A 23,459-nucleotide genomic window follows, 5' to 3' on the forward strand; every position below is an offset into this window, starting at 1 on the left:
TTTATCCATTCACCAGTGAATGGACGTTTGGATTGTTTCCACTTTTTAGCACTTGTGAATAATACAAGTTTTTGTGTCCATATATGTTTTTATTTCTCTTGGACGTGTATCTGGGAGTGGAATTACTGGATCATACAGTAACTCTGTTTAACCTTTTGAGGAACTGCAAGACTGTTTTCCACAGTGGCTGCACCATTTTACCTTCCCACCAGCAGTATATGAGGATTCTGATTTCTCCAGATCCCTCACTAATGTTTATCATCTGTCCTTTTGATTATAGCCATCCCAGTGCGTGGGAAGGGGAATGTTTCACTTTGAATGTTGTACAGTTTGATTGAAAAAAATATAGAACTTTTTATTAATAATACTGCATTAAATAAGCAAATTGTTGTGCATCTGCATTCTAGACACATTTCTTTTGAGACTATCTGCCCTATGATTTTTTTCCCTAGGAATTTTTCTGGTAGTTTTACTATCATTGAAGAATTTTTAGGGAGTCCATTCAGAAACAGTAACAACAACAGTTTATACTTAGGGAATATTCCTACCATTTTATAAGTAGGAAGGGCATGCAGAACTTAAATAATTTGCCCAAAGTCAGATTGTTATTAGAATCCTGCTTTTGAATTAAGTCTGGATTCAGAGTTTGTGCTCGTCACTACCATGTGGTACTGCTTTTCAGTGCCTCAGAACACAATAAAAGTTCAAATATATAATCCAGTACTGTTAATTATGGCCATAATGTTGTGCTACCATCACCACCTTCCATTACTAAAACTTTTCCATCAACCCAAATAGAAATTCCACAGTTTAAGCACTAACTCCCCATTCTCTGCCTCCACCCTGACCCCTTTTTACCTTCATTTTAGTTTCTGACTATATGAGTTTGCTTATTCTGATTATTTCATATCAGTGAGATCATACAATATTTGTTCCTTTGTGTCTGGTTTATTTCATTCAATATGATGTCTTCAGAGTTCATCCGTGTTGGCATATGTATCAGAATCTCATTCCTTTTTACAGCTGAGTAATAGTCCATTGTATGTATATTCCACATTTTGTTTATCCATTCACTTGTTGATGGACATTTGGGTTTCTTCTGTCTTTTGACATTTGTGAGTAATGTCACTATGGACATCTATATGAAGTAATCTGTTTGAGTCCCTGCTTTCATTTCTTTTGGGTTATGTAAACAGAAATAGAATTGCCAGGTCACATTGTAATTCTTAACTTTCTGAGGAACTACCCATCTGTCTTCCACGGCAGGTGCACCATTGTCTGTTCCACCAACAGTGAATAGTACCTATCCTCCATATCCTCTCCAACAGTTGTTATTTTCCTTTTTCTTTTTTTAATAGGTGTGAAATGGTATCTAATTGTGGTTTTGATTTGTATGTCCCTTGTGGCTAATCTTTTCATGCCGTTTGCCTGTTTCTATATCTTCTTTGGAGAAATGTCTATTCAAGTCTTTTGTCCGTTTTTAAATTGGATTGTCTGTCTTGTCGTTGAGTTGTAGGATTTCTTTTATATATTCTGGATATTAAACCCTTATCAGGTATGTGGTTTCCATATATTTTCTCCCATTCCGTATGTTCTTTTTACTTTAATGAAGTCTTTTGATGCACAAAAGTTTTGAATTTGATAGGTCCCATTTTATCTATTTTTTTTATTTTTTTTGCTTATGCTTTGGGTATAAAAATAGAAGTCATTGCCTAACATGGGCTATTAAAGATGCTTCCCTATGTTTTCTTCTAGGAGTTGTATAATTCTGACTCTTATATTTCGGTCTTTGCTTATTTTGAGCTGATTTTTGTATATGGTGTGAGGTAGGGTCCACCTTCATTCTTTTGCATATGGACATCCTATTTTCCCAGTACCATTTGTTAAAGACTGTTCTTTCCCAGTTAAGTAGACTAGCTCCACACTGAACTGGGGAGGGCTTTGGGTACTAGCAAGGGCATCAGGAGCGGTTTTCTTTTCATGCTGCTTTTTCTTGATTTTGCACTTGCCCAGTTATTGCAACTTTCACTATTTTTTTAGAGTTTTGATGAAAATGACTTTGCCAGATTTTGCTAGTTGTTCATAGGTTCTGTGGGTAGACAGCACTCTGGAGCATCTTATCCCACCATCTTGGTCAACCAGAAGTCAGCAAGTAATAGGATTTAAATGAATAGAAAGCCTGAATGTTTAAAGTTATATTCTGAAATAAAAATTAAAATACATTGCTTATTCAGTTTCACCTTTTATGTAGAAATGAATTCATATACTTTGTACATTAATAAAATTCATATCACTTTGTCATATTTGATTTTTTTTTTCTATTGTTGGGTTAAGCAGTCATAGCCAGAAACATGGCAAAATATGTGCTGTTCATTGCCGGTTAGATAAAGGATATTGGCAGCGATTTTCAATACCTCAACACACATTTATTTATATATTTGTGCACGTAAATACATAATGTAATAATCTTGAATCTAAAATATTTTAATATTTTTTCCTTTACTTTTTTGGTTTACTGGCCTGTTAAAGGGCAATATAAAACCTCTTCAAGTTTTCCAGTACTGATGTTGCAATTAAAGTCTTGTTTGTTTGTTTATCTAATACCTTTGAATTCATAACATTTAAATTATTGGATAGATTTGTCAACTATTAGCTCAACTAGAACTGGACACAGAACAGCAGTTTGAATTTTCGATATGCTTAATATAGTATGTGAGCTAAAAATTCAATTCATTATAACTTTTACCCAAATCAGAAGTTGAGTCAGCAGGAAAATGTGTGTTAAAAACCTTCCAAAAAGACTGGTAAATGCATCGTTTTTCCTTTGGCAGTTGAAAGATATTTTACATTTCTGCAGTATAATCAGAATAAATAGTGTTCTAGTATAGTGCCCATATTTTCAACAGCATGTACTTAGAAATAAAAATATTGTAGTACTCTGAGTAAAAGTCATTGTTGATTTTATGATAATAAAACCATTTTTATAGTTTCTGAGTTGATGAGTATATTCGCTTTCTAGCTACTAAAACAAATACTTTACAATACATTGACTTAAAGGAATTTATTGGCTCACAGTTTCAAAGGGTAGAAGGCTTGCTTTTGGTATCTTTTGATTGACTGGCAGTTTTTGTGGTTCCTGGCTTTTCTTGTACATGTGTCTTCTTTCTCTTCCATGTTCTGTTGACTTCAGCTTCTGATTGCTCTCTGTGGCCTTCTCCAAAAGGATTAGGACCCATCCTGATTCAGTTGGGCCATACCTTAACTCAAGTAAACGCATGAAAAGTTCCTATTTACAGTGGATTCATACCCTCAAAAGTGGATTAAGATTAAGAACATTGTTTTTTTCTGGAGTACATTACTCCAAGCCATTGCAATGAGATAAACTAACTGATTTTTTAGCTTATTTAAAGTGCTGGAGCTAGGAGATTGTACAGGTTTTCTGTTTCTAGTTGGTTTTTTCAGTTTCAGTTGAACCACATTTCTGATGGCTAAGAGTAATTAAACTAATTTGTAGGAAAACTAATTTTGCCCTTGCTGGTTATTTAATTTCTTGGAACTTTAGAAAGAGCACACCTATTTTTTTAAGGTTAGCTTTGTGAGATACTGAAGAAACTACTTTTATGGACCTTTTTTGGAAAAAGAAAAAGTAGAAAGAACGACTTTTATCTGTTTCTTCAACTTTTACTTTTATGGTTCATAATGCAAAAATATTTAGACTAGCAATTTTTTTAAACTACTTATCTGAATGAACCATATACTCTAAAATGTAAGTGATCATTAGAAGTAGAACAGGATTGAAAAGGTAATATTACAAAAGCTACTTTAGAAAATTGATTTGTTTGGCTCTCTTAATCTTAAATTTTCCTTGAGCAATTTGGTTATGAAAAGAATCCTTGAATGTTTGTCTAGAATGAAGTTAGTATAAAGTCTTTACTTATAATTGGTTGCTGTCTCTTTCCATGTAAATTTCATTAGGTTGGCTGTTGATAAATTGTTTAAGATTCTATTATAACTTGGCTGATCAATTTAAATACATAAAATAATTGAGAAGTATTTTACCAACATATAAGTCCCTCTGTTTTTAGTGATATGGTTTGACCACTGACCTGTTGAGCCTGAGCAAGCCTCTTCCTTTTTCTGAGCCTCTGTTTCTTACTAAAATGGACACAGTTAAAATGGTAACATCCTTGTTATGGATGTTGTGAGTTAAGGATTTATCATTTAAAGCACTCAGTTCATTGCTTAGCACATGCTAAATCTTCATTAGACGGTAACCATTTTTAAATTTGGGGAATCTACTTACATATATGCCTAGATCAGAAACTGAATGGTAAACACTATGTAAGACTCAGTGCTAGAATAAATTATTCTAAAGAACACCAGTTTAGGGAAGTTTGAGATGATTGTAGACTTACACTGATGGCTTAAGACTTTATGGAAGAAATGAAGCTGGGGGTTAAGCCCCAAAGAATGAGGTGAGGAGGGAGGATTGCATTTTGATTTCCAGGTCTGAAGAACAAGAAAGATATTTTGGGGAAAAACGGGGGGGGGGGGGGTGGCTTTAGAATCAAGGGACCCTAGTTTTGCTAGAACAAAGGATTTATGTGTATATGTAGGGATGAGGGAGAAGACTTTATTTCGTTGATTGCTAAATTAGGTATTCAAATCTGAGCCTGCATTTTTAAACTTTTTTTTTTTTTTTGAACCCAGTTCTTCACAAGCTGTACATTTTATATCATGTCTAGTACATGGTACTTCTCTGTGTATGCATGTGTGTGAAATCATAGTTTCTTAATATTCTTTCACCTGTGATACATTATATTATTTTGTATTCTACTCTTATTTCATTGGGGAAAAATAAAAAAAGATTTGATACAACATGCTAAATTGATTTTAGTATCTACAGAGATAATTGTTACCAAGTGGGATTGTGTATCCCAGTGAAATTATATTTAGGAAGATTAGTCTGACATCGTCATGACCAATAAATTGGGAGGGAAATTGAAACCTGAACAATTAGGGTAGTCCTTGTAGTAACCTAGATAAGATTTCATGGAACTTTGAAACAGGATGGTGGTAGTGGTAAGGAAACAAAAGAACTAATAATCAAAGATATATTGAGGAAAGAATCTGCAACAATTCATCAATTGAAAGAAAGAGATAAAGCAAAAGAAGGAAACAAAAGAACTCCTAAATTGAAGCTTAAATGAGTGGTTCTGTTGACCTATGATCTGTATATGAGAGGGAAAGTTGGTCAGGAATGGGAAAGAGTAAGACAGATAAATTTAATTTACCATCCAAACTAGAACATTTTAAGAGGGAAGGTGGATGCTATTAATAGCTATACCAGTTCAAATTGGGATAGCTTGGGTATGATGTCAAAATGCCATGTTGACTTTTCAGTTGACTAAAAATTCAGATGAGTGCTTTGTGCAGAACTAGAGGTTGGAATTAAAAATTAATTATAAAGTAGCTGAAGTTATCTTATTTCCTCTCTTCTCTAAGAATCTGATTTTCATGCTAACTTCATCCTTTTTGCCCTGTTTCCAAGGAAAGTGGATAAAAATAAATTCTACCAAGGTGTTAATGATGTGCTAACTACTACTCTAAGGTGGGTGGCTCTTAACTCTTAAGGAGTTAAGGAATACCCTCATGTAAGAAGGGGGAAAGCTCTGCTGCTTCTCACAAAATCCCATATGCATATATTTGAAATTCCAGATGCAGTAATGTTTGTGTAGACCTCAACTTAAGAACACCCAGTTACTCTTAAAAGAGTATTTGGGTTGCCCCCCCACACACACACAGTTTATTATTATGAAAATTTTCAAATATAGAAAAATTGAAAGTATAGTACAGTAAACTCACACCTAGAGTCAACATTTATTCACATTTTGTTTTCTGTCTGTGCATACATATGTACTGTGTATTTATATAGTTTTTAAATTTCTTTTTCATTTTTACAAACACTCTTCTCCACTCTCACTTTTCCTGTAATCTCTAATCTGCTTTCTGTCTGTGAATTTTGCTATTTCTACTTATGGCTTACAAGTAAAATCATATAATTTTTGTCCTTGTGGGTCTTGTTTGTTTCACTGTGCATATTTTCAGTGTTCTTCCAAAACATTCTGGCAAGTCTTATAACTTTGTATTTTCTCATGGTTGAATAATATTCCATTGTGTGTATGTGCCACATTGTTTATCCATTCATTTGTTAATGGGCATTTGGGTTTTTTCCAGCTTTTGCTGGAAATAATGCTGCTGTAAATATTGGTACATGTATCTGTTTTGCAGCCCTGTTTTCATTCTCTCTGGTTGCTGAATCAAGTGGCAATTCCATATTTAACTTTTTGAGGAAACAGTGTATTGCTTTCCACATTGGCTGTACCATTTTACATTCCCACCAACAGTGCACTGGAATTTCTCTGCATCCTCTCCTGTGTAATATATTTAGTGTGATATTTATTTTGCTATTCTACTTAGAAACATGTAGCATACATTGTGACACTTCACTTCTAAATATTTCAGCCCGTTTTCTCCCAAGAATTTGTTCATTCTCCTACGCATATACAATGTCATTTTCATACTTAAAGATTTGCATTAAAAAAAAATACTTCTGGAGAAACATAGATGAAAGGCAAGTCTTACGTGTCAAGGAAATATTTTGGATGTAAATCTTATTGAGAGTTTAGGTCACGCAATTGTAAAAATGTTTTATTCTGCCTAGCCCCATAGTCTGGTCTTTGTTTGATAACAAGTTGGGAGGAGAAAGTAGAATTATCAAAATGTAGACTAAGAATGACCTGTAAATTTGGGGGAAACGTTTAGCAGTTTTATGGCATCCTGGGGAGCTGAGAATTTTAAGACACTTATTTTATCATTCTGAAATAAATTTAGTGTACCCTGTCAGCACAGGGTAGATTATGCTGCAAAAACAGACCTGAATCCTAGTAACTTTTAATTTATTTTTCTTACATGCTGTATGTTCATTGCAGATTGATAGGAAAGGCTCTACTAATCATTATTGTTAAGGATGCAATATGCTAGAGCAACCAGATCTTGAACATTGTCAATCAGTCTGCCAGCAGGGAAAAGTAACCTTTTCACACCAGCAATTAAATACTTGGCTGGGAAGTGACACATTGCTCTCACCCATAACTTATTGGCTCTACACATTGGGGGCCAAAAAGTGCTATCCTGTGTTATGCTTGCAAGACAGAGAGCTGGATGTATTTGGCAAATAGTACTTTAACTATCACTGTCCTATTTAGTGATATTTTTTCCTTTGCTTTTCCAAAGATAAACTCTTACTGGACTGTGTTAGTCACCTAAAGGAAAAGGCTTAAGTACACACCTCTGTAGAGTTCCCTAACAGAGACTAAATTATCGGGAGTATATAACAGATTAAATATATTTGTGTAACTGTATTTTAAAAACCTACATTAATGCGTTTTTCTCTCTTAGGGCTCAGCTGATCCTCTAAACAGTGCTTTCCATTTGACATACAACATGGTTTTGAACTTGCTACGTGTAGAAGAAATTAATCCTGAGTACATGTTGGAAAAATCCTTCTACCAGTTTCAGCATTATAGAGCAATTCCAGGAGTAGTAGAGAGTAAGTAAAAAATTATTATAGCAAAGCATAGTTTAGGGGACTAAATAGCAAGAAAAAAAACCTGCCTTATTGGCTGCTTTGACCATTGTTTTTTTCCTAATAAGCCAAAATCTTGGTTCTGACATAAAACAGGAGCTGTAGTTTTGTCACTGTAATCAACTAAAACATTTCAGAGTGTAGTATGAAAATGCTGACAACACAGTTTTCTATAGTTGATTCAAATTTAGTATAATTTGTTATAGGTACATCACATGTTAACTCGTGTCCTTAAATAATTAGATATAATAAAAATCTGGTATATTAAAAGTTGACTTGTAAGAACTTTGTGTATTAGTCTAGCCCTTTCACCATATTCTCATTGTAAAAGAATGTTACAGCATAAGCTTACAGAATGATTAATGAATTATAAGACTTTAGTTTGGATATGAGTTCAATTTTTTTTAGAATTTTCTAGATTCTAATATTTAAATAATGCTTTGGTCCAGTAGAATTGTGACTGATCTTTATCTTAGAAGTTATTGTGATTATCATCATGTAGACCTGATTAAAAGTTAAAATAAAGGCAAAGATTTAAATACTGGTTTGGACAGATTTTAGTATAAAAAATAATATTTAATTATTGTAAAAAAATAGAAAATGAAGCAAAAGATTAAAAAGTTAACATCATTTGTAGTCTCACAGGAACACTTAATACATTGTGGGTTTTTTTTCCCCCATTCATCTGTTTTTTTTTTAAGGACCGGATCACTCTGCAGTTTCTATAATCGTTACGATTGTACTTAAAATTAGTATCTGTTAAATATTTGCTCGTATTTGCTCTGTGCCTCACATCATGTTAAATGCTTTACAGTCACTAGTTCATTGATTCTGGCTTTTAATTTGTAAAGTATCCTTGGAAAGCATGATTTTTAAGGACTGAATAATATTTCCATTTTATAAATGTACCATAATTTTTTTTATAATAAAGGTAAATTTGAGATACATTTCTATCACCTTAATAGTGGACAGGACAGTTCCACTTGTTTTATGTAGCAAAAATTAAGTAAACTGTAATAATGTGACTTAAATGACAAAGGGTTAGAAGATCCAAATGAATTTTTTCTCACTTTTTTTATACTTATTTGGATGATAACTCATCACTTTTTCCTCTTTTTCCTTACTACTTCAGGTCTTAATTATGAGAGGCTTCTTTATTACAAATCATAGAGCTAGAAGGGGCTATGGTAATCATAGCCATCATTTTATAGATTTAAAAAAAAATAAGGTTACACATTTGATTGGTGGCAGAATTGAGATTAGAATCTTGGTCTTGTGCTCCTAAGTAGTGCTGTTTTTATTATAGTATGGGTCTTCTCTTTTTAACAAGGCCACCAGATCGGATGTAAAAAGTTCTCTAAATGAAAAAAAAACCTAGTAACAGGCATAAAAAAGAAAAAATAGCAACTTAAGCTGGCTAGTTTTAATACTTGCCTGTATTGACATTTTCATAAGCAAAGTTGAGTTTTTAAAATACACCTTATAAAATCAATAGCGGACGTATAATTTCAAGTCATATTACATTTTGTGATTTTCTTAAAATATTTAATGCCATTTTATGCTTGATGTTATACTACAGCCTTAGCAAAAAGGTAGGAAAGTGGGGTTCTGGTTTCCAAGACCTTATTTTTAAAGGAGCTACACATCTGCCCTCTCCCTATAAAAAAATCTATATAATAGAATAAAAAACAAGACTAACACAATTTAAGTTCAGTTTGGACATGAGGTTTGATTAAGGAGATACTGAAATCAGACTAGGACCAAGGAAGGAGTTTCAATAAGTTTTTCCTCATATCAATCAATTTCAGATATTGTTTAAAACAAGTATAAGGTTACAAGCCAGAGGTGCGTATTGGTGCACCTACCTTTTCTTTTCTTTACTACTTTTTAAAAATAATGTATTCTGACAATCTGTAAATTAATTTTTAAACTTCATTTTATTCTTCTGTAATTCCATAGAAAATATGCCAGGTACAGTGTGGAATAGAGAGAAAATTCCCAAGTACTTACCCATTTATTTAAAGCCTCTCATGGCTTCTAACTGAACTCAAGGTGCTGAATAGGACTCTGTCCCAAGACTGTGTTACATACTCAATGAACGTAAATATTCTCACCATTCCTTCATCTCATGCCCTCTGCTTTCCGAAGTTCCAGCTTCTGGTTATTTATCATGCAAAGATCCAAAGTGTACAATCAATTGCTCATGGTACCATCATGCAACTGTGCATCCATCACCACAATTAATTTTTTTTTCTAATTTTTAGAACATTTTCATTACTCCAGAAAAGAAATAAAGCTAAAAAAAGAAAACTCAAATCCTCCCATACCCCTAACCACCCCCCCCATTGACTCATAGCACTGGTATAGTACATTTGTTACTGATGATGACAATGTTAAAATACTACAAACTGTAGTATATTGTTTTCAATAGGTATATTTTTTCCCTATGTGCCCCTCTATTATTAACTTCTAGTTATAGTGTCATACATTTGTTCTAGTTCATGAAAGAGGTTTCTAATATCTCTATAGTTAATCATGGGCATTGTCCACCATAAGATTCACTGTTTTATACGTTTCCATCTTTTAACCTCCGACTTTCTTTCTGGTGATATACATGACTCTAAGCTTTCCCTTTCCACCACATTGACACACCATTTGGCACTGTTAGTTATTCTCACAGTAACATGCTACTGTGACATCTGTACATTTCCAAACACTTAAGTTCAACCTAGGTAAACATTCTGCTCATGCTAGGCAACCGCTTCCCATTCTTTAGCCTCGTTCTATATCCTGGTAACTTACATTTCATGTTTATGAGTTTGCGTATTATAATTAGTTCATATCAGTGAGACCCTGCAATATTTGTCCTTATGTGTTTGTCTTATTTCACTCAATATAGTGCCCTCAGGATTTCTTCATAAACCTGTTTTTTTTTTTAAGACGGTTTTGTTCACCTACCATACGTTCCATCCTAAGTAAACAATCGATGGTTCCCTGTATAATCATGTACTTATGCATTCACCACCATCACCACTATCTATATAAGGACATCTCCAATTCTTCCACAAAGGAGGAAGAGTCAAAGAAGGTAGAGAGAAAAAAGAAAAAAAAAAAGACAGCTACAAAGCCACGAAAGGAAAGACAGAGTTAACTAAAGTAGAATAAAAGAGTCAGACATCGCCAATGTGAAGAGTCCCGTACCCATCCCTTATGTCCCCCTCTTATAGGCATTTGGCTTTGGTATATTGCCTTTGTTATATTAAAGGAAGCATAAAAACAATGTTTCTCTTAACTTTAGTCTCTAGTTTGCATTGATTGTATTTTTCCTCCAGTACCACCCCATTGTTAACACCTTGCAAGGTTGACACTCATTTGTTCTCCCTCATGTAAAAGCATATTTGTACATTTTATCACAATTGTTGAACATTCTAGGTTTCACTGAGTTATACAGTCCCACTCTTTATCTTTCCTCTTTTCCTTCTGGTGTCCCACATGCTCTGGACCTTCCTCTTTAAACCATACTCACAGTCATCTTTGTTCAGTTTACTTACATTGCTGTGCTACCATCACCCAAAATTGTGTTCCAAACCTCTCACTCCTGTCTCTTCCTATCTGTTTGTAATGCTCCCTGTAGTATTTCCTTTAGAGCAGGTATCTTGTTCACAAACTCTCTCATTGTCTGTTTGTCAGAGAATATTTTAAACTCTCCCTCATATTTGAAGCACACTTTTGCCAGATATGAGATTCTTGGTTGGCGGTTTTTCTCTTTCCATATCTTAAATATATCACACCACTTCCTTCTTGCTTCCATGGTTTCTGCTGAGAAATCCACACACAGTCTTTTCAAGCTTCCTTTGTATGTGATGGATCATTTCTCTCTTGCTGCTTTCAGGATTCTCTTTTTATCTTAGACATTTGATAATCTGATTATTAAGTGCCTTGGCATAGGTCTATTCGGATCTATTCTGTTTGGGGTATGCTGCACTTTTTGGATCTGTAATTTTTTGTCTTTCATAAGAGATGGGAAATTTTCATTAACTATTTCCTCTATTATTGCTTCTGCCCCTTTTCCCTTCTCTTTTCCTGCTGTGACAAGTACATTCATGTGCTTCATGTTGTCATTTAATTCCCTGAGATATTGCTCATATTTTTCCATTGTTTACCCTGTCTGTTCTTTTGTGTGTAGGATTTCGGGTATCTTGTTCTCCAGTTCCTGAATGTTTTCTTTTGCCTCTTGAGATCTGCTGTTGTAGGTCTCCATTGTGTTTTTCATCTCTTGTGTTTTGCCTTTCATTTCCATAGATTCTGCCAGTTGTGTTTTCAAACTTTCGATTTCTACCTTATGTCTGCCTAGTGTTTTCTTTATATCCTTCATCTCTTTTGCCATACTTTCCCTGAAATTGTTGATTTGTTTTTTGATTTGATTGAGCATATTTCTTTGAAAAATCTTTGATTGTTTCATTAAAGTGAAACAGTATCTCAACTCTGTCTTGATTGAGGTTTAAGTTTGTTCCTTTGGGCCATAGCTTTGGTTTTCCTTGTGTAGTTTGTAGATTTCTGTTGTCTAGGCATCTGGTTTCCTTGGTTACCCCAATCAGATTTTCTCAGACCAGAATGGGTTCAGGTCCCAGAATGGGGTTATATTCAGTTTCAAGTCTCCCTGAGAGTGTGTCTTAGAGATTGACAGACTTTCCTGTGAGGCCTCTAGCTGCCGTGCTTTTCCTAACTTGCCCAGCAGGTGGTGCCTGTCAGCCTCTTGCTCCCAGCTGTTGTAAGGAGGTATGGCTCCTTTAGTTTCTGTTTTGGCTGTTTTCCTCCAGGCTCTGGGTTCTGAGTTCTGAAGGGAAGGCTAGTAGAGCTTGGGCCCCACCTTCTTCCTCTTAGGGAAGATACACCCCCTAAGGAACTATCTTCTGCATTTGAATAGCTCCTTTGTCTTTCTGACTCTGCTGTATCCACCCCTGTCTGGGTCAGAGCGCTGTGAACTTAAAATGGCTGAGGCTTTTTCCACTGAGACACTCAGATTGAGAGAGAGAAAAAAGGGAAAGAATCTTTCAGAGCCTGTCTATGGTCCCCTGGTTTCGCCCATCAGCCAGAGACAACACCTGGTCTTCTGGGTTCCTCCTCCCAGGACACAGGAGTCTTCTGGCTCTTTAAGGTCGGTGATCACTAAAAGCTTCTGTCTGCTTGTTAGGAGTTTGTCTATGTTTGTAGCTTGTATTCAGCAGTCCACATTTGTTAATTAAAACCCCAATTGGAGCTGAGCTATATTAGCTGGGTCCAGGACTGCTGGTTTCCCCCACAGCGAGGTTTTGCAGCTCAGCCTCCTGTGGGGGAGGGGCTCTCTGTGTGGTTCCACAGTTTTTACTTACAGATTTTATGCTGCAATCTCAGCCATTCCACCCAGTTCAGGTTGGTGTATGATGTGTGGACAGTCCCCCAGCAGTTTTTCCAGATTATTTACTAGTTCTTCCTGGTTGTTTATTAGTTGCTCCAGGGGACTAACTAAATTCCACTTCTCTCTGTGCCACCATCTTGCCCCCCTCCACCCTGGTATGTTATTGATAGGATTGTGGGTAATGTCTCATGAATTTCAGTCTTTGCTTTCTAATTTGTTACATGTACCTTGTCACTTTTTTTTTATGAGGTTTTTTTTTTAATTGAGATTGTTCAGATACCGTACAACTATCCAGAGATCCAAAGTGTACAATCAGTTGCCCACAGCACCACCATACAGCTGTGCATCCATCAACACAATTATTTTTTTTTCAATTTTTAGAACGTTTTCACTACTCCAGAAAAGAAACAAAGACAAAATAAAAAGGAAACTCATCCTCCCATACCCCTAACCACACCACCTCCTCCATTATTGTTTCATAGTTTTGGTATAGTAAATTTGTTACTGTTGATGAAAGAATGTTAAGATGCTACTAATTGTAGTATATAGTTTGCAATAGGTATATATTTTTTCCCTATATGCCTCTCTATTATTAACCTCTAGGTATAGTAATGTACATCTATTCTAGTTCGTGAGAGAGATTTCTAATATTTGTATAGTTAATCATGGACATTGTCCACCACAAGATTCACTGTTTTATACATTCCCATGTTTTAACCTCCAGCTTTCCTTCTGGTGACATGCATGACTCTGAGCTTACCCTTTCCACCACCTTCACACACCTTTTAGCACTGTTAGTTGTTCTCATTACATGCTACCATCACCCCTGTCCATTTCCAAATATTTAAGTTCACCCTAGTTGAACATTCTTCTCATAATAAGCAACCAATCCCGGTTCTTTAGCCTCATTCTATATCCTGGTAACTTATATTTCATGTCTATGAGTTTACTTATTATAATTAGTTCATATCAGTGAGATCCTGCAATATTTGCCTTTATGTGTCTGTCTTAGTTCACTCAATATAGGACCCTCAAGATTTCTTTGTCCACCCATTTCTTTTAAGATGGTTTTGTTCAAACACTGTACATTCCGTTCCAAGTAAACAATCTTTGGTTCCCTGTATAGTCACATATTTATGTATTGAGCACCATTGCCACTGTCTATATAAGGACATTTCTTCCACAAAGATGGAAGAAGAGTCAAAGAAGGCAGAGAGGCAAAAGAAAAAGGCAAGAGAGAGAGAAAAACAAACAAACAAACTTGATAGTTAGAAGGTGACAAAAGGAAAGACAGCATTAACCTAAAGTACAATAAAGAGTCAGACAGCATCACCAATGCCTGGAGTCCCACACCCTTCTCCTATTCCCCACCCCCCCATATGCATTTAGCTTTGGTATATTGCTTTTGTTACATTAAAGGAAGCATAATACAATGTTTCTGTTAATTCTAGCCTCTAGTTTGCATTGATTGTATTTTCCCCCCAATCCCACCGTGTTTTTAACACCTTACAATGTTGACATTCATTTGTTCTACCTCATGTAAAAACGTATTTGTACCTTTTATTACAATTGTTGAGCATCCTAGATTTCCCTGAGTTACACAGTCCCAGTCTTTATCGTTCATCTTGTGTTCTGGTATCCCACATGATCCCAGCCTTCCTCTTTCAACCATATTCACAGTCATCTTTGTTCACTGCACTTACATTGCTGTGCTACTATCTCCCAAAATTGTTTTCCAAACCTCTCACTCCTGTCTTTTCCTTTCTATTTGCAGTGCTTCCTTTAGTGTTTTCTGTAGAACAGGTTTCTTATTCACAAACTCGGTCATTGTCTGTTTGTCAGAAAATATTTTAAGCTTTCCCTCATATCTGAAGGATAGTTTTGCTGGATATAGGATTCTTGGTTGGTGGTTTTCCTCTTTCAGTATCTTAAATACATCACACCACTTCCTTCTTGCCTCCGTGGTTTCTATTGAGAAATCCACATATAGTCTTTTTTTTTTTTTTTTAAGTTTAGTTTTATTGAAATATATTCACATACCATACGGTCATCCATGGTATACAATCAGCTGTTCACAGTATGATCATATAGTTATGCGTTCATCACCACAATCTATTTCTGAACATTTTCCTTACATCAGAAAGAATCAGAATAAGAATAAAAAATAAAAGTAAAAAAAGAACACCCAAACCATCCCCCCATCCCACCCTATCTGTCATTTAGTTTTTATCCCCATTTTTCTACTCATCCATCCACACACTAGATAAAGGGGGTGTGATCCACAAGGTTTTCACAATCACACAGTCACCCCTTGTAATCTACATTATTATATAATTGTCTTCAGGAGTCCAGACTGCTGGGTTGAAGTTTGGTAGTTTCAGGTATTTACTTCTAGCTATTCCAATACATTAAAACCTAAGAGGTGTTATCTGTATAGTGCATAAGAATCACACATAGTCTTTTTAAGCTTCTGTTGTATGTGATAGATCATTTCTCTCTTGCTGCTTTCAGGATTCTCTCTTTATCTTTGATGTTTGATAATCTGATTAGGCTTTCAGGTGCCTTGTTCTCCAGTTCCTGAGTGTTTTCTTTTCTTTTGAGATCTGCTGTTGTATGTTTCCAGTGTGTCTTTCATCTCTTTCATCTTTCATTTCAACAAGTGTTGTGCCTTTCATTTCCATAGATTCCACCAGTTGATTTTTTGAACTTTCAGTTTCTACCTTATGTACATCCTGTGTTTTCATTGTACGGTTCATCTCTTTTGCCATATCTTCCCTAAACTTTTTGAATTCACTTATTATTAGTTGTTTCAATTCCTGCATCACAGTTGAAGTGCAAGTTTGTTCCTCTGACCGGGCCATAACCTCTTTTTTCTTGGTGTAGGTTGTAGTTTTCAGTTGTCTAGGCATGGTTTCTTTGATTACCCCAATCCGGCCTCCCCAGACCAGAGTGGGCTAAGGTCCCAGAAGGAAGAAATATTCAGTATCTGGTTTCCCTGAGGATGTGCTTTAGAAAATTGGTACACCCTGTGATTCCTCAGGTCACTGTGCTTTTCTGCCCAGCAGGTGGCGCCTGTTAGCCTATAATTCTTGACTGGTGTAGGTTCTGAATGAAAGGCAGGTAGTAGAGCTTGGCCCCACCCCTTTCCTCTTACAGAAGATAGAGACCCTAGGGGGAGGTCATTAGCATTTCAGTGGTCACTCTTCCTGTGCTATACCCTTGTCTGGGTCTCAGAACTGGGAACTGAAAATGGCTGAGGCTTTCTCCACTGAGTTGAAAAAGGAACAGAGCTAGTCCGAAGCGACCCTCCTGCTCTCCAAGGTCAGTTGTCACCTAAAGCCTCTGTCTGCTTGTTGGGGATTCGTACCTCGTAGTGAGCAGTTCACACTCGCTAATTAAAACCCCAGTTGGAGCTCAGCTGAGCTATATTCGCTTGCTGGGAAAGAGCTTCTCTCTGGCAACACGAGGCTTTGTAGCTTGGGCTGTGGGGGAGGGGTCTCCCGATTTGGAGCCGCAATTTTTACTTATAGATTTTATGCTGTGATCTCGGGCATTCCTCCCAATTCAGGTTGGTGTATGATGAGTGGACAGTCACATTTGTCCCCCTGCAGTTATTTCCAGATTATATACTAGTTGTTTCTGGTTTTTTTTAGTTGTTCCAGGGGCACTAGTTAGCTTCCGCTCCTCTCTATGCCTCCATCTTAGATCCTCCCCTACTTTGTCACTTTTGAAAGACATAAATGAAAACAAATTTTTTTTAATATTGAGAAAAGATTAAAGACTTTGAGGTTTTTTTAATTTACAGGAAAAACAGACTGCACCTAAACTTACTTACTTTAGGGAGTGATATATAGCTGTAGAGTCCTAACTGCAAAATAGATTTGACTTCTTAAAGTATCTTTCAAACTGTTGATTCTTTGGTGGAGTGATCTGGGCACAAAAATGACTTGGGGTGGGAAATGGGGGAATCAGTAGGAAGCAACATCCAAGCAGATTTCATTTTTATCTTCCCAACTCCTTTGGGTGCATAGTTAGAATTCCACTGATTTCTGCAAACATAGTGTTATTTTAGTGGCAAGATTATCATTTCAAAGGCAGCCCAGTGAAAAAATGGCAGATGACTTGAACAGACATTTCTCCAAAAAAAGATATACAAATGACCAGCAAGCACATGAAAAGATTGTCAACATCATTGGTCTGTAAGCCAATCAAAACCACACTGAGATAGCACTTCATGCCCACTAGGAAGTCTGTAATCAGCAAGTCAGTTAATAAAAAGTGTTGAAGAGGATGTGGAGAAATTGGCACCATTTTACATTGTTGGTTGTAATGTAAAATGGTTCGTTTGCTGTGGAAAACACTTGATAGTTCCCCAGTAAGTTAAACATAGAATTACCATATGAACCAGCAATTCTGATCCTGGGTATATACCCAAAAGAATTGAAAACAGATATTCAAACAAAAGCTTACTTATTGTGTTTAGTAGTAGCACTATTCACAATAGCTACAAGGTGGAGACAACCCAAATGTCTATCAACTGATGACTGGATAAACAAATTGTGGTATATCCATACAGTGAAATATTTTTCATCCATAAAAAGAAATGAAGTACTACAGTATGAGTGAACTTTGAAAACTTTGTTAAGTGAAAGAAGCCAGTCACAAAAGACCACATTTATATGAAATTTCTAGAATAGGGAAATCCATGGAGACAAAAAACTGATTAGTTACTGTTTCACTGATTTCTGTAAGCTTTGATTCCTGTTAAGTTGGTGGTGCAGTAGCATATCATTTCTGTGTCCGTTTTCCTTCTCATATAGCTTCTTACTGACTTTAGTCTATCCTATTCTTATAGTTTTTAGCTGTTGCTTTTTCTGATAATCTGCTTACTGCCATAATGTGTGCTGTCATGGATAACATTCTCTGTTTTTAATCACTGGAATACTGTTCCTATAAGCAGTTACACAGTTCATATAAAAGTAACCAGAATGATGCTGTATTCTCACTACTTGTAAAAGAATAGAAGTTAGAGGAAACAATCTGTGAAAAGATTGAGGATGATAATAAAAATAATACAGTAGTAGTATCCTTACTGAATGCTTATTATGTGCCAGACTATTACTAAGTTCTTTCCATATGTTTTGTCAATTATTCTCTAACTCATTTTGCAGAAAAAGAAACTAAAGCACATGGAGGTAAATAGAGGAGTTTGACATGTATCAATGGAATAGACTTGAGAGTCTAGAAATAAACCTGTGTGTCTATGGTCAATTGATTTTTGACAGCGGTACCAAGACCACTCGATAAGGCAAGAATAGTCTTTTCAACAAATTGTTTCTGAGACAACTGGACAGCCACATGCAAAAGAATGAAGCTGGATCCTTACCTCACACCATATAAAAAACTAACTCAAAATGGATTAACAATCTAAATATAAGAGCTAAAGCTATAAAACTCTTAGAAGAAACCATAGGAGTCAATCTTGATGATCTTTTGGATTTCACATTAGTTTCTTAGATATGATACCAATGAGTATAAGCGAGAAAGCAAAAAAATAGATAAATTAGACTTCATCAAAATTTAAAACTTTTGTACATCAAAGGGCACTGTCAAGAGCGTGGAAAGACCACCTGTAGAATCGAAGAAAGTATCTGTGTATCATATATGTGGTTAGCGTCTAGTACCCAGAATATATAAAGAACTCTTACAAGTCATCAACAGAGAAGGTTATCCATAACAATACACATTATGGCAGTACACAATTATCAGAAAAAGAAACAGTTAAAAACTGTAAAAGAGTATTTGATAGCCTAAAGTCAGTAAGAAGCAGATTAGTGGTTGCCAAGGGCTGGGGGTAGGGAAGAATGGGGAGTGATTGCCTAATGGGTACGAGTTCCTTTGGAGATGATAAAAATGTTCTGGACGTAGATGGTGGTGATGGTTGCACAGCGTTGTGAGTGTCATAAATGTCACTAGTGGTAAATTTTATGTTATGTGCATTTTAACAGTAGTATGAGGGCATAATGGAGTGAGTTAGGAAGAGAAGTCAGTACTGGAAGCAATGGATTGGAGTAGGGAATGGCATCATAGGTAGTTAGATTAGCTAAGAGGACTGCTGCTGAACGAGTCTTGTGTTTTGGCCACTGAGCAGAGAGGCAAGTATGGTTAAATTACCTGTCTTCAGTTTTAGAGACCTAATCCCAGGTAGTGTTGGAAGCCTGGTGTGATTAGAAAGCAGGATTCTTTGCTGAGAGTTCAACCAGCACATTACTTACAAGGTCTAAAATAGCACTGTGCAATAGAACTCTCTTTGTTGGTGGAAATACATTTCTGTGACTGTGTTATCCGGTGCAGTTGCCACTTGCCACTGTCAAGCTATTCTAATAGTGGCTAATAAACATTGGAAATGTGGCTTTATGCAATTGAAGAACTAAAATTTTTATTTTATTTAATTTTAATTAAAATAGCTACATTTCTGAAAGATCTTTTCCTCAAAATTTGCCACTGTCAAGCTATTCTGATAGTGGCTAATCATCACAAATGTGGCTTTATACAATTGAGGAACTAAATTTTTGACTTTATTTAATTTCAATTTAAATAGCTACATTTTTGAAGGATCTTTTCCTCAAAAGTTCTAGTATAATCTATGCAAATTGACTTTGTTGTTCCCTACAATTGTAGTAGGAAAAAATAGACATATTTTGGATATAATTTATGTAAGGTACGTAATTTTTTGAGATTTTACGTGTGTTTCTTAACAGAGGTAAAGAACTCAGAAGAACAGTATAATAAAATAGTAATTCCCAATGAAGAAAGTGTAGTCATCTATTACAAGATTAGACAACAGCTTGCCAAACTGGGTAAAGAAATTGAAGAATATATTCACAAACCAAAATACTGCTTACCATTTCTACAACCTGGTCGTTTGGTGAAGGTATGCCATTATTTCTTCATAAAATACTTGGATATTTTGATATTTGAAAATAAATTTTGGATAAAGATTCTGTTTTTTCTTATCTTGGTAAAATACCTTTCTGCCACAGTATTATACTAATTATATTTCTTTACCTTTTTCAGATGGCATTGATTGAGGAACTTAACATGAATGTCTTTTAATCATCACTGGTTTTTATTTTAAGGATTTAAATTGAAGAAGACCATTTAGGAATTTATATGTGAAAATAGTTCTAGTTGTGAACTGTTAGTTTAAAATGAGGGAGTTTTAAATTCTGGATTAATTCATTTGATATAAAACACTTAAAGTATTCTCAGAACCATGAAGCTACATGTCATTTTTAGTATTTGTTTGCCAGTGGAGGGATTCCAGTTCTTGCTGTTCTAGAGACCTATGAAATTTGACATTGATTTTTTTCTGTAGGGCTAATATATTGTTCCTTAAATTTAGAAGTGGTTTTTCAAAAGACATTTTATTAGGAATTAAATCTCAAAAAGTTTTCTTAGCCTGTAATGAGGCATTGAAGACTACAAAAGCCTTTTGGATATAAACATTATTCTTGTTAACTTTCTTTGCCTTTTTTTCAGGTCAAGAATGAAGGAGATGACTTTGGCTGGGGGGTAGTGGTGAATTTCTCAAAAAAGTCAAATGTTAAGGTAAACTGTTGTCCTTAAAATAGAATTATATATAAATTTTTAGTGAAGTGATTTTTCCTACTCATAAAATTGGGCAAAGTAGAAATACTTTTAAGAAAAGTTATATGAAATTCTGCTATAAAGAATTAAATTTTGTGCATAATCCTAAATTTGTTCCTTAAAGTGGTATGGTTATTTTCCCAACAAAACAAATCTGACTTGCCTTTCTTTTCTGAATTCATCAATCCTTTTTATAATTTTAGTTTTTCGATTGAATACTAGAAAAAAATCAGGTATTGCCACTGAAAACTAGAATTACTAAGGCACAATATTTTACCTCCAATGTACTGATAGATGTATAGATTCCTTTCACTGTAGGTTTTACCTTTTTTGTTTGTCTCTCTTAAAACAGTTTTGTTGAAATATAATTCACAAACTTTACAATTCTCCCACTTAAAATGTACAATTCAGTGGTTTTATTATATTCACAGATATGTGCAACCATCAGCACAATTTTAGAACATTTTCATCACCTTTAAAAGTAACCCTGTACTCTTTAGCTATTACCCCTTCTTTTCCCCACCTTTCACCCCCAGGCGCCAGACTTAAGTAGTCACTAATTTGTTTCTATGGGTTTACCTATTCTAGATAGTTCATATAAATTAAATCATAAGCTATATGGTAATTTGTAACTTGTTTCTTTCACTTAGCATAGTATTTTCAGGTTTATCCATGTTGGAGCATGTATCAGTATATTATTCCTTTTTATGGTCGAATAACATTCCATTTGTGTGGATATACCACATTTTGTTTAGTACTTGCTGGACAGTTATTTATCAGTTGATGGACAAATGGACATGTGTCTAATTTTGGACTCCCAGTTCTATTCCATTGATTTATATGTTTTTCCTTATGCCAGTACCACTCTGGATAGGGGTGGATATAATGGCATGCTTCTTTCTGAGTAAACACCTGTTTAGGAGCTTAGTGCTTGGTGGAGAGTGGAGTTAGTAGTCTCCAGTCTTCTCATCTTGCCTCTCCTAGTGTGGAACTGCTGCTTATAATTTTCTCCAGTTTGAGGGAGCTCTTCAAGCTGTCATGTCAGAGTCAATCTCAGTTTTTAAATTTTTAAGAGAGAGAAATTATAGCTAACATAATTACATAGATAGGTAGGTAGGTACAGACATACACACTCTGTGAATAGAATTTTAAATTATTTTACTGTATTGAACTTAACCCGTGTATTAAAGTAACGCTGCTTGATGAGAGTTGTTTTAGGCATGGATGGGATGGGAATGGAGAGGAACATATTTTGTTTTTTTTTTTCTGTTTAAATTGATGGTGAAACTCACTTTTCCACTGAGCTTGCTTGCATTTTTCTATTCAAAAAAATGTGAGGTACATTTTTATTGATTTTTGAATCTAGGTTAGAATACTAATCCAAAGATCTTTGTGGCCAGTAGAGTACGCCAGAGGCAGAGGGAGAATACAGAGAGAAGAAAATAGTTTCAGGCATTTAGAAGAAAAATACAGTTACTTGTTAATGTCTATTTAATAGTTTGTTTTTGTACATTCTCCAAGGTTTGGAATATCAAAGATATGTTTTAATTTAGTAATTTCAGTTATAGTAGGAAAATAGCCACCATTAAAAAGAGTGAAGTTAGGAAAAAGAAAGTGCAATTGTGTGATTAAGAAGTTAAAAATTAGATCCTATGACCAAAAAGTTATTAAGCTGACAGTTAGTGGAAGGCCAAGTAGAGCACTTAATAACTGTTTTTTTCTTATGAGAAAAATGACTTTGTCTACCAATGTTCACAGAATATAGAACTAGAGGTTTTGATATAAATTTTAAGATCTTGTGAAATATTTTAAGAGCAAATTTTCATTTAATGCTACCATAAAGAAGGATTCTGACATTTCCCTAGTAACATTTTAGTAGTGTTGTAAATGTTTTGGGTAGCTCTACAGAGAGGATGATTATGTGCGGTATGCTTCAGTTCTAAATGTTATTTCCATTATTAGTTTTATCTTACAGAAGGAGAATACTAAAATTATAAATAATTGTAATTAAACCCAAAAACATAATTCTGCATTACCTAGATTGCTTGTGAACTTTAAATTCTCTTTACCCAAATACTTAAATTCTCCCTCTTAGAGTTAATTAATTCATCATACTGTAAAAGTCATCTTACAGAGGGTTTTTTCCCCCTCTGAAAAGCTGATATAACAACCACTGAATCTCCTTGCAATCATTTGCCCCTAAGGAAGAATTAACAGGTGTCATAACTATTTATTTAGTTCATTGTTTATAAAAATCATTTTATAATGACTAATATGTACATATACATAGATCTTTGCTTATAGGGATCATCTAGTCAAGAATACTATGTAACTTTGCTTTGTATCCATAGGAAGCTGAGAAATATTTTGAAACTAATTTAAAAGTAACGATATTTTGGGAAAAAAGTATGCTTGGGAAAAACTAGTTTTACTTTTGTATGGGAAAATGGAGTTTATGCTTTCTTTGAGGAAATTTGAACTCAGTGAATTAAAATAATTATGACTGTGTTTTATTTTTATTCTTGAAAATATGTTTAATTGTTGTTAAAGGAGTTGGAAATTGGTTGCAAGAATTGATTGTAGGTATGGATTCATTTTCATTTCTTGATAGATACTTGTTTTTTAACAGGAACTGTGCTAGGAAGTGGCCAAATAGTCAGGTCTTTGCCATGTCCCTCATCAGTTAAAACAATTTTCTTTTTATTTATTTTATGCAAACAAGATCATTCAAATATTTCATTAAAAAGGAGGAAGTGGCTCTTT

General features: G+C 34.9%; 1 protein-coding gene across 4 annotated transcripts in view; it reads left to right on the forward strand.

The window, feature by feature from the left end:
- Window positions 1-23,459, forward strand: part of MTREX (Mtr4 exosome RNA helicase) — a 144,657-nt gene that overhangs the window by 68,871 nt on the left and 52,327 nt on the right. For all 4 annotated transcript variants that reach the window (XM_037798848.1, XM_037798850.1, XM_037798849.1 and 1 more), the window contains 3 exons: window positions 7,462-7,612; window positions 19,808-19,980; window positions 20,589-20,657. In XM_037798848.1, the coding sequence (XP_037654776.1) occupies window positions 7,462-7,612; window positions 19,808-19,980; window positions 20,589-20,657 (393 nt within the window). The remainder of the gene's footprint in view (window positions 1-7,461; window positions 7,613-19,807; window positions 19,981-20,588; window positions 20,658-23,459) is intronic.

This window comes from Choloepus didactylus, chromosome 11 (genome assembly GCF_015220235.1).
Source record: "Choloepus didactylus isolate mChoDid1 chromosome 11, mChoDid1.pri, whole genome shotgun sequence".
NCBI lineage: Eukaryota > Metazoa > Chordata > Mammalia > Pilosa > Megalonychidae > Choloepus > Choloepus didactylus.